The sequence below is a fragment of the Bicyclus anynana genome, chromosome 2, assembly GCF_947172395.1.
Source record: "Bicyclus anynana chromosome 2, ilBicAnyn1.1, whole genome shotgun sequence".
NCBI lineage: Eukaryota > Metazoa > Arthropoda > Insecta > Lepidoptera > Nymphalidae > Bicyclus > Bicyclus anynana.
The window spans coordinates 815,502-831,643 of NC_069084.1; the positions used below are offsets into that span (position 1 = coordinate 815,502).

The following is a 16,142-nucleotide window of genomic DNA, read 5'->3' on the forward strand; positions in this document are numbered from 1 at the left end:
CAGATTTTTACGCCATTGTTACAAAGTAATTAATTCACCCATTGGTTACAAATCTAGTTGGCCTATTCACTATTTTGGTCTTTATTATCAACCTATATCAATTGGAAAAATGTCATTTACCTACTGTGGGATATTCACGAGTAAGCAATAAATGACATTTTTACATAGAAACTCAATTTTGTATATGTCAACTAGCATACGTAAAAGATAGTGAGTCAGCCTGCAAGGGCTTTAGGACATTAGTCTCTTGTACATTGCTGATAAACACCCCGCGAGAGTGGATTATAATGATCATACAGGCAAGGCTGCGCAAGCATTCCAAGCGATGGAATCTTAACATTTTTCATGCATTACCCTCGCGAGGGGTGGCGATCACACACACGACATCGACACGGGTATTTGAATAATTTATATAGATAGATAAGATATTCGTATCCATACATCGTTGATAAACACCCTGCGAGGGTGGATTGTATTGATCATGCAAGCAAGGCTGTGCATGAACGTGTGCGCATTACAGATATGTATATTCCGTGTTGTATGTTCCACGCGATGGAACATTACTCTTCATGCATACGCCCGCGACGGTGGCGATTAAGGACACCGGTATTTGAATAATTTATATAAAGAGATAAACACCCCGCGAGGGTGGGTTGTAATTATCATGCAAGCATGGCTGTGCATGAGCGTTTGCGCATTGTATGTATATTCCGTGTTGTGTATTCTACGTGATGAAATTTCAACACTATTCGTGCCTGGCCCTTGCGAGGGGCGGCGATCCTAAGTATTTGACTGGAAATACGTCTAGGAATGTTAACACTTTCTATAACCTCGTCCCGATGAAGGGGCGGTAATCTATTAGTCCGGTATTTGACTGTGCAAATACGTCTAGGAATATTTAAACTTTCTATACCTTACTCAGTAAGTTGGTTTTGCAAATACGTCCAGGAACGTTAAAAAACTGTGTATACCTTGCCCCCGCGAGGGGCGGTAATCTATTAGACCTATATTTGACTGCAAATGTGTCCAGCGACGTTAGCAGTGTCTACGCCTTGCCCCTGCGTGGGGTGGCGATTTATAAGGCCAGTAATTTACATCCAATCAAAATTCCTGTGCTAAATTCTGGCAGGATTTGTGAACCTTTTTTCAATGCCGGTTTGAATTGAAGTAACAATATGTTTGAGTAACTTCCAAAAACTCTTTGTCTAACTTGTCTTCGAGCATTCGTAATTTATGTACTCCTTTGAAACGAAAGCCACTGGCCACGCGTTCGTTTTGTAGTATATATGTTAGACAACAGTCTATTGCTAGAACGTTCACTTTGGTTTCTGAGTTCACATTTTTAGGAAGCCCGCTGGGCCCTCCACTTTTAATACTATTTTAACTGTTGAAAAATCACTACAAAGAAAATATTATTATATACATGCAAGTACGAAAACATTTGCAAAAAAAACAAGACTTTCAAACACATGAAGTAGTGATCCGAACGGAAAAACCGTTAAAATAATGATCACGTACTATTTTCAAATGAAATTTGAAATTTTACATTTACATTTTACATAATTTTACGTTAATTACATTAACGTTGTATGTAACAACGTAATAATTACAACGTAATAAAATATAAAGTACTCACAGCGAATTCACTTCACTTATTACACTTTATCTTGCAATGTCGGGTACCAACTGATTGCAAGATGTTGCTTCGACGGTAAACAAAACGCCAATGAGCTAAAGTCGCGCTCAGCGATTTACGAAACTTCCCGAGCCCGACACCGCCAGGTGGCGCCACATAGCCAGACGTGACGTCAATAAAAGTACGAAAACTGGTATGAAATCGACGGAAACGGAAATGCTACTCTCAATATAAAGCTTCCAGTTACGGTCAATATTTTAATAATTAATATTTTCAACTAACTTCAAAGGAGGAGTGCCGGAATCTCATTTTTCTTATATATTTACTAAAAAATATTTTTATTTTATTAATTTTGGCCATGTTAGTATAACTATCATAAAGATTTCAGTTTTTTATGGAGTTCTTTCATGTGGTTGTTTCGGCTTACGACACTGGTTTAAAACTGATCAGCAGGTAGAACTTAATATCAATATAAGGATATTTTTCGCCTTTTAATTAGTGGGTACTTTTATGTTTTTGAAGTGGATTGATTTTTTGTAGAAAAGACAGAGAAAACAAGGCTACACTGTAAAAAAAATCAGATCTCATGAAGAGTTTTAAGAGCATTAACTCTACACCCTCTCATTTATGGCTCTCAAAGTTTACCATAATATTATAGATACTTATGCTATACAAGGAAGCCAAATGTGATAGCCCAGTGGCAGTATGACCTCTGCCTCCGATTTTGGAGGGTGTGGGTTCGAAATATACCGTGTCTCAAACGGTGAAGGAAAAACATCGTGAAGAAACCTGCATACCAAAGAATTTTCTTAATTTACTGCGTGCGTGAAGTCTGCCAAAGTCTGCCAATCTGCATTGGGCCAGCGTGATGGACTATTGGACCTCTATAACCCCTCTCATTCTGAGAGGAGACTCGAGCTCAACAGTGAGCCGAATATGGGTTGATAATGATACGAGTAATTGTTTATTCTTAAGTTATCAACAAACCAAGGTAAAGGAGCAACCAAGTAACCCATTTTAGATGGTGAAGTTATGGAGTCTCTTGGTGCTGATCAGCACCGCAGCATGCCAGCATGTCGCTCAGCCGGAAGTGCCCGAGCCCCCGGTGCTGGACCCCGACGAGTGGTGGGGTCCGGAGGACACGCGGTACACATGCAATACAACGATCAGACCATTCACTGTTAAATTCCTGCCAGAGGTAATAAATCATCAGCATAACAATTTTCAAGGTCTTCCTACTTTTAGGAGGGAATTTTTAATTGAAAATTTTATAATTCATGTTTTTTTATTTATGTTTCTTAGGGCTAAAACTTAACAGTGAGAATACATATAATCTATATGTATTCTCACTGTTAAAACAACAACTACCTCGTTGGTCCAGTTTTCAACATAATTATGAGACTTTAAACATGTAAAGCCATCGGTACCCATCTAAATCTGAAAGTGATAGTAAGAAAAGAAACGTAGCATCAGCAAGGAGTAGGTTGAGACAATTACCCTTTCCTAGAGGAGGAGAGCTTGGTTTTTAAAATAGGCTGATAATGATGATACACAAGTTCTAAGCTATTTTCAGATGATTAACGATCTCAAATCACGTCTTAGAAATCACCGCGCCCTAGTTCCACCACTCCGAGGGGTCGGCTTCCAGTACGGCTTCAACCAGCAACAGATAGACCCCTGGGTGCAGTACTGGACGGAGCAGTACGACTTTAAGCAGAGAGAGAAGTTTCTGAACAAGTTCCCACAGTACAAAACGAACATTCAGGGTCTCGATATACACTTTATCTGGGTGAAATGTGGAAGGGTAAGCAAATGCATAAGTTTTTTTATATAATAAAAAATATTTTTAAATTAAATGCAAGCTCCTAATGTGATACATATAAGATTAAAATTTTATGTTCATCATGCTGAAAAATATTTTTTGGGGATTCGTGGAATGATGCAGATATGAACTGCCTGCTTATGGCAAAGTAATTTTTGTATTTCGAAAAAAGATTCTCAAAGGTTATCTAATAACAAACAAGACTTATATAAATACTTATAAATCAACCATGCATAATCGTATTCGTAATGAATCTCCGCAAAGAAACGCCTGCTTGCATTCAATACATGCATACATGCTTAAGCCGCGACAGACCAGTGGAAATGATCTATACCTTCGTTTTTAGAGGTTGTAGGTTCAAATCCGGTCCGGGGCACCTCCAACTTTTCGGTTGAAACATCGTGAGGAAAACTGCATACCTACCTGAGAAATTTCTTAATTCTCTGCCAATCCACATTGGGCCAGCGTGGCCCAATGTGGATTGGCAGATTGGTATTTGATGACCTAACCCCTCTCATTGTGAGAAGAGACTCGAGCTCAACAGTGAGCCGAATATTTGTTGATATTGGTTGATACATGCTTCAGATGCCTGCCGGTGTCACCTGCGTGCCACTGCTCCTCATGCACAGCTGGCCTGGCTCGGTGCGCGAGTTTTACGAAGCTATACCTCATCTGACTACGCCGAGAGACGGTATAGTCTTCGAAGTTATAGCTCCGAGCATGCCGGGATTTGGCTTCTCAGATGTAAGTATAGAGCCCTTAACCTTTACCTATCGTAAAATTTGAAGGATGTTTGTACAATGATAATCTGGATTTTAAAATTCCAATTTTAAAATAGAACGAAAGTATGCGATAACTTTTATTACTTTTAAGAATTCAAATATTAAATTAAATTATAATGACCAAGTGATATCCCGAGAGGTGACGAGTCACAGATTAGCTTTATTGAAGACTATAACTACAACATTCTTCAATTATTTAATTTATTGAAGACTATAATATTCTTCAATAAAAGTAAACTGGTATTTTATCTCTGGCTGTGCTATTTATCTTGGACAGGTTATATCACCTAAAGATAATGAACAATTTCTTTGTCCATCGAAAGAAATATAGTTGGAAAAGGTTATTGGGCATAAGGTCCGAATAAATGACTTATTTATATTTATGTTTACTTAATACAGAGCGCATTATTTACACATGAAAAAAAAATTGTAACATTGGTCCTCAGGGAGCAGTTCGTCCTGGGCTGGGATCAGCACAAATAGGAGTGATCTTCAAAAACCTGATGAACAGACTCGGATACAGGAAGTTTTACATCCAGGGCGGCAACTGGGGTGCTGTCATCGGCAACGCAATGGCCACGATGTTCCAGAAGGAAATGCTGGGTCTTCATTCCAACATGCTTATATTATTAGAGGTAATAATAGCTCCTCACCGGTCCAGTAGATAGTCTATATTTACGGTCTAAGAGCATGTAACTTTTTAAACTTCTGACGGTTTGTCAGCCTATTGTCAAGGCAACTATGTAGTTTATTTTAGGTGGTGTTGGGAGGTAAGATTGTAGACTGATAAACTCTTGGCTTAACAAAATCTGAAGGTCTCGTAGTTAGAGGGTAAAATATTAACTGGTTTTATTTTTTAAATATATCCCAACAGAACAACTGCGTAGAGCTACAAACCTTAATATCCGGCGTGATGGCAGCCATGCAGCTAAAGTCCCATGAGTTCGACCAGATGTCGGCGTTAATTGTAGAGGAGACTGGTTATATTCATTTATTTGCTACTAAGCCCGATACTGTAGGTACGTAGATAAATGTGCCATACCAACCAAAAACATTAAAACTTACCTCTTTATAGTTATATCTTTCTCTTTGTAGTTTATAGTTTAGATTTAGTTTATCCTTATAGGTATCGGCCTCTCTGATAGCCCAGTTGGTCTGATGGCATTCATACTGGAGAAGTTTTCGACGTGGACGCATATAGAGGACCGCTCACTGAAGGATGGCGGACTCTCGCTCCACTTCACCAGAGACCAACTGATCGATAATCTCATGATTTACTGGATCACCAACTGCATATCCACTTCATTCAGATTGTATGCTGAAGCTTTCAGCAATGCGTACCGAGCCTTAAGAATTGATGAGTAAGTTTTTAGAACATGACGCAAATGAAGGTGTTTTTTATAGTGAAAATTGAGGAATTAAGCAAATGGCGCACCTGATGGTAAGTGCACAACAGGCATGCAATGAACACAAAATGGCGGCCTGTGTCCATTAACCTGAGGTGTAGTTAAACGTCATGTGTAATACAAACAGCAGCTATGCCCTTTAGACCGGAAGACAGCAATGTTACTTGGCAGCAGATGTAAGCTCGGCGGAGGTATATAATACGACCGATGCATCTGTACTAAACTTCGAAAGTTCTATGAATGCTATTGGTGTGTTCGGTGATTTGTCTACATCATTCGATTGTATTGACCTTATTTTAACTCTTTTACTGAAATAATGCCGTCAAGGCATCAAAAATATTGCAATTAATCTCAATGCCTGGTATCGCAGTGATAGAAACGAAAGATATTCGTAATTGATATAAAGTCGCGTGGTTCATTTACCGTAATAGGCGTCTCACAGGGTTAAATTCTGGGTCCTTTTCTATTTTTAGTGTAAATGGGCTACACTTTGACAGTGGCGTCTGTGAGATTGTACTGTTTACTGACGACCTATTCCATCCTTAATTTTCAAGACTGACAATAGTATACTTATCGCATGTGTTGCATTGGTTCACTGCAAATAACTTAACTTCTAAATGCAAAATATTAAAAAAAAAATGTGTTGAGTGCCAAAATATGTTATAAAATTAAATAGTTCCATTATGATAATAGGTAAAACACTGAAAATTGAGAACTACGCGGGATTCCTGATGTGACCTTGGATGGTAGACTTAAGTGGGGTGCTCATAATTATAAAAATCAGTTGGGAGTGCTTAGCTTAGCTGCATTTGCAATGAGAAAATAAGTCAGTTTACTGAATTTTTTTTACATTTTAATAATGTCTTATGGTATTTTGTTGTGACGCAAGGCTGCTGCTAAAAAATGTATAGCTTTTAGTTTAGAATAAGTAGAGAAATTCGAGCAACACATAATTTTAATTATCTGTCCAGTTTCCCTACAGTAGTACCGATCTGGAAGCTAGAAGCGATAAATGAGGAGCTCTTCGTCCAGCCAGTGAACAAGAAGAAGTATCCAAACCTGCTGAAAATAACAAAAACTGCATTTGGTGGTCACTTCTTTGCCTTCGAGATGCCCAAATTCTTCGCTCGAGATGTCTTCAAGGCCGTCATAGCTTTCAGGAAATTCCATGAAGATAATAAAATTTGTAAATTTTAATTCTGTATCAATGTGGTAGTTTATGAAGGCAAAATATATGAACTACATATAGACACGGTTTTTTTGATTGTATACTCGTAGGTTTATGTCTGACTATTTGAAATTTTTGAATGACTAAAAGAATTTTCTTTATAGAAGAAAAAAAAATTAATCTTTATTATACTTAATAATTACATAACCGGAGTCCCGACGATTTTCGACGTGTCAGAATTGTTTACAAGTTAATCAATAGTCTTGAATCTATTAAAAATAAATTATAAACCAGCCATGAATTTGCATAACACTAATGGTATACTTTACACGAGCACAGGCGTAATAGAACAGGTTTGTGTAAGTACCTACGCATTTCATTAGTTCATTATAATTGGCTACTTGACAGTATTTTAAAATTTACGACTTATTATTGGAGTTATGAAGTAAACTCTTACAATTTAGGATCATCTTTTTTCTCAAAAAGATGTCAATCAATTGATTATGAAACACTGCTAAAACTCACGTGATATTAGGTCCGAGTATGCCCGACTAGTTTCGAACCCATTCTTGCATCGCGGCACGATTCAAACTGACGAGTTTGGATCGTGTCGCGATGCAAACTCGTCAGTTTGGATCGTGCCGCGATGCAAGAACCAGCTCATAACTAAGGACCCCGTATGGGTTCGAAACTAGTCGGGCATACTCCGACCTAATATCACGTGAGTTTTAGCCGTTTTTCATAATCAATTAATATGAATAACACTCACGATAGTTTAAATTCTAAAAAAAGATGCCAATCAATAGAAAAATGAAAATTTTATCTATTCATCTGAAACTTACACATAAACAGCGAGTCGTAGCATTTGTGAGCTGTGACGTCATATTAAAAAAAACAATCAAACTTAACGTCGAGCTACGTTCATAACTCTAACTCATATGCGTGTTACATAACCTAAATGTAAAAATAAACATTTGATCCTTCAGTTATCCAATGCTGCAATTAACTTTTATATAGATATGATAGTTACGTAGCTGTAACAGCAAACTGTATCCCCCGATTTAGTTACATCGGATTTTTGATGAATGACATCCCACTATCAAAGCAATTTTAAAGACGTATTCACGTCAATAATGTAACAGTTACACTCCGCGCCACGAAAGAAGTCCTGCGGCTAAGACCTAAACTAAAATTGACAGCGTCTTACACAAATAAATATAAGACCACCATTACCAAATGACAATGAGCGCCAATACGACATTAGCGCCGCGTCTACGGGACTTGTTTTGTGGCGTGGAGTATATCCATGTCATGTGATCAGCTGTTTCGGTTCTTAAAATCCACAGATAATTTCATACAAATCTTTTTGCAAAAATAAACTATAATTTACTTTAATAAAAATATATATTGTAAAACAAGACAAGGAGTCAAGGACTGTTAGATTATGATCAAATCTTGGGTAAAAAGGTAGGTATGAAAGATTATTATTAGGTACTTAGGCATCATTTACAATTAATAGACCAAAAAGAAAGAAAAGAAGTAAGCTTGAAGCAGATCGGACACAATTCTACTAATATTATAAAGGCGAAAGTTTGTGTGTAAGTGTGTAAGTATGTTTGTTCCTCTTTTACGCTGCGGATACTGTAGCGATTTAGCTGAAATTTGGAACGGAAATAGATTTTACTCTGGATTAACACATAGGCTACTTTTCATCTCGGAAAAATCCACGGTTCCCGCGGAATTTGTGAAAAACTGAATTCCACGCGGATGAAGTCGCGGGCGTCCGCTGGTAAGAAATACTTCAAAAAATATTATATAAATAAAAGTAAGAAACTTCAATGTGAGAGTGCTGCTAGTATGCACATGATAATTGCAGCTGTGCAAACTTCTCAATTGTATATAAACTCTTCAACTATTCCATAATGAACTTCATACTTTAATTTCTTAAAGTTGGCTGTAGGGTAAGTACGTCTTATTAAGTTACATAATAATTTATTTATTTTGCTATCATCCGCGAAAAGTCGACGAACCCATGCAACAACGTCACTCAGGTCCGACAAAATACTCTCTACGTACGTTTCACCCCGAAACCGGAGCATCCTCAGGAGATGTTGACTCTACAACGTGCAATTGCACGTTGTCGCGGATGATAGCAAAATAAATAAATCATTATATAATCATGATGAACTACCGCAAAGTAACGCCTGCTTCTATCCAATACGTCTTAATAAGTTACAAAATAATATCTAAGTCCGCCAATTCCGCGAATATCATGGAGTGGTCGTGTACATAATACTATTGTGCTGCAAAGAATGGGAAAATAGAGATTAAACAATAGAGGTTCTGCAGTAAGTTCAAAAGAGGAAGCTCGAATGAGTCATATAATGCGAAACTACAAAATACATAACTTGCTCCAGTTATAACGAAAAGATAAAGCAAAATCGAACGTAAACGTACATTGCGCCAATGGTTCAATATACATACCAAATCACTGTTTGGGCCGCAGTGAATAAAGTAAAATTAGCTGTATTGATCGCTAACCTTCAATAGGAGATGGTACTTACAGAAGATAGTTTTTGCAAAAATCAACAGAGGTAAAATCAGTAAAAGTTAATAAAAAGATGCTTACTCTGCTTTGGATTAATGTAGCTATAATTCAAAGATATATAATCAACCTTCATAAATAATAATAAGATAAGATGGCGTCAGCTCACGAAACACCTGGCAGTTGATCATACAAGAACAAAACAAACAATTGACTAATTAACTATGTAACGCAGACTGAGAAAGAATAAATAGTCTCGTTCACCATGTGCCATTTAGGTCAAAAAACAATTCGTCTCCTATAAAAATGGTTGAGGTATCATTCGATTTGAAATTGAATGTAGATAGTTTTTGAAAAAATTGGAGGCGCGCTCGCAAAAATTGCAAAAGTTATAAACAATTAACTGAAAATAAAAGAAGGGGTTCAGTTTTTGACATAAAGCTCAAAAACTATTTAATATATTTCCAATTTGACATTTCCTAAAAAAAGAGGAAATTTGCTTTAAGAAAGTCTTTGTGTTCGTAATTATTGACCAATATTTATACTATGTACCAAGGGTAGAAAATACGTCCGAATCCAATTCCAAATGACACCTCAACCATTTTTACAGGAGACGGAGAACTTTTTCTGACCTAAATGGCACATGGTGAACGAGACTAAAAGTGATTGAATATGATGCTGACTGAATATTTTTTTTTACACTCCTTGTTTTTGTTTCTTGTTTCCAACTTTTTTTAACCGTGTTTTTCTTAAAAAAATAATATTTCCAAAGGTCTTTTCTCAGATGGTGACCAAAGTGTTAAGCCTCATCCTAGTGGTCGCAGTAGCGTGGGTCACCTGCGCAGAGTTGCCCGAGCGACCTCAGCTGGACCTGGACGAGTGGTGGGGACCGGAAGGCGCCAAGTGCAAAGCGAACACAACCATCTGGCCTTTCCAAATAAAATTCACTACTGAGGTAAAGGTTCCAAAGATTGAGGTTTCCGATGAATTTTTAGGCCATAGCGTAGGCCGTGTCGCTTTTCATTCGATATATGTGACAATTTCCGCTTTAAAATAAAAAAAGAAATAGCCTTTCACAAGCTTTTTTTTAAAATGAAGTCGAAGTTTTTTTTATTACCGGTAACTGGTATTCATTTATTTACTGTTCATTTATTGCACATCTTATAAAGAGAAATTTACATTTCTGCATACACTCGTATAATTAACGACTTTGAACTGAAACTATTGCTTAACATGATATCTTTTATGAAAGACCATTAAATGTCAATCCAGGTTAGTACTTGCTCTTACTGAAAACAACTCAGTTTTCAAATAGCCCAGAAGATCACTTCTCAGAAGATTATTTCGTCGTTTGCAGATGATTAAAGATTTGAAGAATCGTCTCCAAAACAACCGCGCAGTCACCCCGCCGCTCTCCGGCACCGGCTTCAACTACGGCTTCAACCAGCTCCAGATCGAGCCCTGGGTGAAGTACTGGACAGACAAATACGACTTCAAGCAAAGGGAGAAGTTCCTCAACAAGTTCCCGCAGTACCAAACGAACATCCAGGGTCTGAATATACACTTCATCTGGGTGAAGCCTCATGTTAGTAACCGGCAATATCTATTTAACATGTCTATACATCTGCATTATCCTACTAATATTATAAACGCAAAAGTTTTTTATATTTCGATGTTTGTTACTCTAACATCGCAACTACTGAACCGATTTGGCTGAAAAAAAACCCATGGTTTTCCGAGATTTGCAAAAACTGATCAATTTGATGGTATGAATGTTTGTTACTCTTTCACGCCACGACCTACAGAACCGAATTAACTCTTTAAAAAGATAAATATTATAGACTGGATTTACACATACATTACTTTTTATCCCGAAAAAATTCATAGTTTCCGTGGGATTTATGAAAAACTGAATTCCACGAGGACGAAGTCGCGGGCGTCCGCTAGTATAATAATAAAAAGTTAATCCCCATCCCATGACACCTTACTGTGCAATAACGGTCAGCGCATAGAGTGTCGTGACAGCAGTTGTTACTCTTTCCCATATAGTAACGCACTCGACTCTAGATCCAAATAATCTCATGACACTCGTTTCTTTATTTTGGAACACTGCATTTGTATTGCATTGTTATTAACATTTCTATGGTTGTGACAATGATAATGAAGTACTTGTTAAATCAAATAATCAAATGAATTCCAACCAGGTGCCTGCCGGAGTGACCTGCGTGCCCCTGCTCATGATGCACGGCTGGCCTGGCTCTGTGCGCGAGTTCTACGAAGCTATTCCTCTCCTGACCACACCGACCGACGGTATAGTCTTCGAACTGGTAGTGCCGAGCTTACCTGGATATGGATTTTCTGAAGTTAGTAAAACAAAATACATAGGAAATAATTTTATGAACGCGGCTATGAAACAAGAAAAAGATAGTTTTATAAACAGTGCGTGTTGCCAGTGACATACGGATCCGAGACTTGGTCGCTAACTGTGGACCTCTTACCAAGGTTCGGAGTCATCTCTACGTGATCGAATCAGAAATGAGGATAGTGACCTGTGTCTGTCAATAGTGATCATGCTGATTACGATAATGCGTCTGGCATTATTAAATGAAAATTTTTATTTATTAAAATAAATCACTATAACTTCTTTTCAATGAACAATCTTCAGATATAGGTTAGATGAGGACTTTGAAATATGATCTACAGTACCTATTTATAATGGAAATATTAAGCTGAATCAGAATGTATTTAAAACGAAAAATCTACATTACTTTATTAATTAAAAATATTTGTTCATTTTAAATCATCACGATACTTTTTGTTATTTTTACATTCAATTTAGAAAAAAAATGTTACGATGAAGTCGAAACCTTAAAATTAAGAGTAAACTAACGATTTATACTGTAAACATACAGTTCTGCAATAGCTTATTAATAAGACTATTATTAAAGTTGTAAAAAAAAAACTAAATGTTATTATTTGTCCTCAGAGTGCAACCCGTCCTGGTCTGGGCGCAGCGCAAATGGCAGTAATCTTGAGGAACCTCATGTACAGGTTGGGCCACGAGCAGTATGTCGTCCAGGGAGGCGACTGGGGAGCTACGATCGGCAGTGCTATGGCCACAATGTTCCCAGAGGCAGTTTTTGGCTTGCATTCCAACATGCTTATGGAATTGGTACTATTTTACAATATGCGCTTCTGAGAACCAGAAAATAATTCAGAGTCGGTTTTTCAGAATCTTTATCTTTATCAAAATATAAATTGTATTGCGTATAAATGAAACTTAAGTTGGAGTACGTCTGCCTAGAAGCTGATTATTCACTCTTGTCTTAAAGGTGCACAGATCATACGTGTCAGAACTTCAGAAAACACTGACATCAGAAAGGCATCATCATCTTTACTGTTCTAATAAGAAACGTCTATACGTGCGAATATGGATGCTATTGGATGTCAACAAATGCCCTTTGATGATCTCTCAGTTGGTAATGCTGTGGTTTTCAAAACAGTGGTGGTAAATAGATTTGGTGGTAGACACCGGCTCTACTTATCAACCTCACGGCAAAGATATACTACCAACCGATTAAGTGTAATATGATAAACTTGGTACATATTCCAAGTGAGCCTGCTACGATTTTAGACTGAATGGTCATTTATGGAAAGAACTGCTGAAAATGATAGGAACTGATACACATACAACTAAAATGCCTTAATGTCATATACAGAGCAATACTGCCGAGATACAAGCCCTCCTCGTCGGGGTATCCGCTTCTACGCAGTCGCTGCAGGCACCCCTCGCCCCACCCTCTACTGCGATTGTGCAAGAGACTGGCTACTTGCACCAGTATGCTACGAAGCCTGACACTGTGGGTAAGTCATCACCATCATTAATAGCCTATTTTAAAAGCCCAGGCCTACCTCTTTACAAGAGACGGGACACGAATGTTAGACCCCACTCTTATGTGAGCTGACGGGCTAATCATGTTTCTTTAACAAGTCATTCTTTAACAATCACTATCAGGTGTTATTGACAATCCTATTAAGATTATAAACGCGAAAGTTTGTATGGATGTATGTTTGTTTGGATGTTTGTGACTCTTTAACGCCGCTACTACTAAAGCGATTTGACTGTAATTTAGAATGGATATAGATTTTACACAAAGGCTACTCTTTATCCCGAAAAAAAACCGAGATGAGAGAGGAATTCTCCGATCCCGATATTTTTTTTTATGTATTACGGTTTACGCTTGACCACAATCAAGCCTGATGAAAGCAATGATGAGGTCTAAGATGAAGCGCGCTTGCCTAGAAGATGCCTATTCACTCTTGCCTTGAAGGTGCACAAATTGTAGGTAGCAGGAAACACAGACGCCGGAAGGGCATTCCACATTTTGGCAGTTTTTATTAGGAACGTTGACGCAAAACGTTTCGTGCGGGTTGATTGGACGTTGACAACAAAAGGATGTCATGTTTTATATATTTGCGAAAACCTGATGATTTTGATTGTTTGAATGTATGTTGCTCTTTCACGCCTCGGCTACTGAGCCGAATCACCTGAAGTTTGAATTAGAGATAGATTATAGTCTGGATTAACACATCTATCACAGGCTACTTTTCATCCCAAAAAATTCATGGTACCCGATGGATTTATGAAAAACTCAATTCCGCACTCCACTAGTGATCAATAATTATTGATACTAGGAGATTCTCCACAAATAACCGTATTATTCTTTAACAATGTTTTTTTAACTCGTCTCTATCTAACAGGATAGATATAGAAATGAATTCCAAACTCTCGAGCTGCAGTAGTTATTAAAATATGGATTAATGATGACAATGTCGATATAAACCTTTACCTGTTTGGTGTCCACAGGTGCTATGCTGTCAAACTGCCCGATCGGCCTGCTCGCGCTCTTCCTAGAGAAGTTCTCAACCTGGACCAACTTAGAGAACCGCAACCTAGAGGACGGTGGACTGTCGAAGAAGTTTACGAAGGAGCAACTGCTTGACAACATCATGATATACTGGGTCAGCAACAGTATCACCACATCGCTCAGAATATACGCGGAGAGTTTGAGCACAAGTTACCGAATGCTTGGAATTGATACGTAAGTTTTATTCCAGAATCCGGCCGAATCTTAGTCAATCACAGTTTTGAAATATATATTAATAAACTGAGCTGATTTATTGATGTCAACTGGTGTAAAAAAGATTTGTCTGTCTGTCTGTATTTGTCTGTCCATGGAAATATTAACATTTTACTATTCTGTTATGAAAAATCTCTAAAATAAAAGACGACTGATTCTAGCAAAATTGGAGCCATTTTATTTGCTATTAATTATTTACAAGTAACTCGATATAATTGCATTTTTCACACAATAAATATTACAGTAAGAATAATATTTCATACTACTATTATTTTGTTGATTTATTTACACCAATTCTTTTTTAACCAGGTTCCCCTGTACGGCGCCTGTTTGGAAATGTGAGGCCCAATACGAGCAGACTTTCTTCCAGCCTTCGAACTTGAAGAAATACCCCTATCTTATAAAAACCTCAAAACTGGAAACCGGCGGCCATTTTCTTGCGTTAGAGCTTGCTAAGCCCTTTGCTCAAGATGTATTCAAAGCTGTGAAGGCGTTCATAAAGTTCCATGAGGATGAGGCCGGTCGTTGTGAACTGTAAACTTTTTTGTGAAACTTTTCCCTTTCTTTTATAGGTATGGGTACTGTCTAACGTTACAAGGCATTACACATATTGAGCATGTTAAAAATAATTTAAACAGCAGTCTTATTATTTTACATAAATAATGAACCACAGAAATGTGTCAATACAGAGTATATAAGGACAACTACACCCTATTATCTCGTGTTGGCTCGAGCCGACGCTAGGTGGCGTGAGTTGTTTCCGTGGCGCTAGTTGTATCTTTGAAGAGATTAGGATGTGGGGGCGCTTGGGGGGGAGACACTTACAAGGCGCTCGCTTTTTCAGTGTTCTGGTAGTGGTTGATTCGCCAACACTTCTCGTGGAGTTCTTTCTTTCTTGTCAGATTATTTTGAGTTGGGCAGGGAGAATCTCTTTCATTACATTTTTATTTGATTTATTAATAAAATTGTCCTGACAAATATTGTGAATTATAAACTTTATTGAACACTGGTTTTATATCCACTTTTGAGTCTGCTAAATAATTAATTGCTTCCAAAAACGCCTAACCTTTTACAAACAGCCTTTACTAAGCTCATCAAGCAGAAGCTAATAATAATTTAATAATTTAATTAGGTTTTTTCTTTGTTATTTTCTTTGTTAATAACTACCTATTCTTTTAGATTCATAACAATGCGTTCGCTATGTAACATGTTACATGATACATTACGCCTCGTAACACCGATCAGTACCCTGTAATCTGGTAATTCAGGTATATTAATAAATAAATGATTAACATAAATTCAAACAATGTACCTAGGTATCTAACATCAATTTGAAACGATGATGCCCTGCTGATATACTTGGGCAAATTTAACCTACACAAGCACTGTTTTCATTAACACACAGAGTGTGCCAGTCCAGTTCTGTTACCTACAAAAGTAGGTATCTAAATGTTATTGTTTTTTGGTATATTATAATAAAACTCTGTTTGATTTGGATGTAAATTATTATTAGTGTCTACGGTTACAGCAACTACCTACCTATCTAGTTTAAAGACATTGTAAGTTTTATAAATTTAGCATAGACAAAGACAAACTTGAGAAGTGGAGTGGAGGAGCAATTTGATAAGTAGGTACCTACATT

At 37.4% G+C, this 16,142-nt stretch overlaps 2 protein-coding genes across 2 annotated transcripts; both read left to right on the forward strand.

Annotated features, from left to right (window-relative positions):
* The first annotated feature begins 2,413 nt into the window (after positions 1-2,413).
* On the forward strand, positions 2,414-6,868 carry LOC112047616 (juvenile hormone epoxide hydrolase-like). Its single transcript, XM_024084781.2, has 7 exons — positions 2,414-2,834; positions 3,210-3,440; positions 4,044-4,202; positions 4,687-4,875; positions 5,115-5,259; positions 5,367-5,601; positions 6,618-6,868. The coding sequence occupies exons 1-7, from the start codon at positions 2,658-2,660 to the stop codon at positions 6,841-6,843; spliced, it is 1,362 nt and encodes a 453-aa protein (XP_023940549.2). The 5' UTR covers positions 2,414-2,657; the 3' UTR covers positions 6,844-6,868.
* A 3,218-nt stretch (positions 6,869-10,086) lies between these two features.
* On the forward strand, positions 10,087-15,038 carry LOC112047610 (juvenile hormone epoxide hydrolase-like). The gene is made up of 7 exons (XM_024084770.2): positions 10,087-10,314; positions 10,717-10,944; positions 11,564-11,722; positions 12,346-12,531; positions 13,079-13,223; positions 14,227-14,461; positions 14,810-15,038. The coding sequence occupies exons 1-7, from the start codon at positions 10,144-10,146 to the stop codon at positions 15,036-15,038; spliced, it is 1,353 nt and encodes a 450-aa protein (XP_023940538.1). The 5' UTR covers positions 10,087-10,143.
* Positions 15,039-16,142: the final 1,104 nt, after the last annotated feature.

Coding starts and splice junctions, on each gene's coding strand:
- LOC112047616 (XM_024084781.2), top strand. CDS start 2,658: ATGGTGAAGTTATGGAGTCTCTTGGTGCTGATCAGCACCGCAGCATGC. Junction 2,835..3,209: donor CTGTTAAATTCCTGCCAGAG/GTAATAAATCAT, acceptor AGCTATTTTCAG/ATGATTAACGATCTCAAATC. Junction 5,602..6,617: donor CGAGCCTTAAGAATTGATGA/GTAAGTTTTTAG, acceptor TTATCTGTCCAG/TTTCCCTACAGTAGTACCGA.
- LOC112047610 (XM_024084770.2), top strand. CDS start 10,144: ATGGTGACCAAAGTGTTAAGCCTCATCCTAGTGGTCGCAGTAGCGTGG. Junction 11,723..12,345: donor CTGGATATGGATTTTCTGAA/GTTAGTAAAACA, acceptor ATTTGTCCTCAG/AGTGCAACCCGTCCTGGTCT. Junction 12,532..13,078: donor CCAACATGCTTATGGAATTG/GTACTATTTTAC, acceptor TGTCATATACAG/AGCAATACTGCCGAGATACA.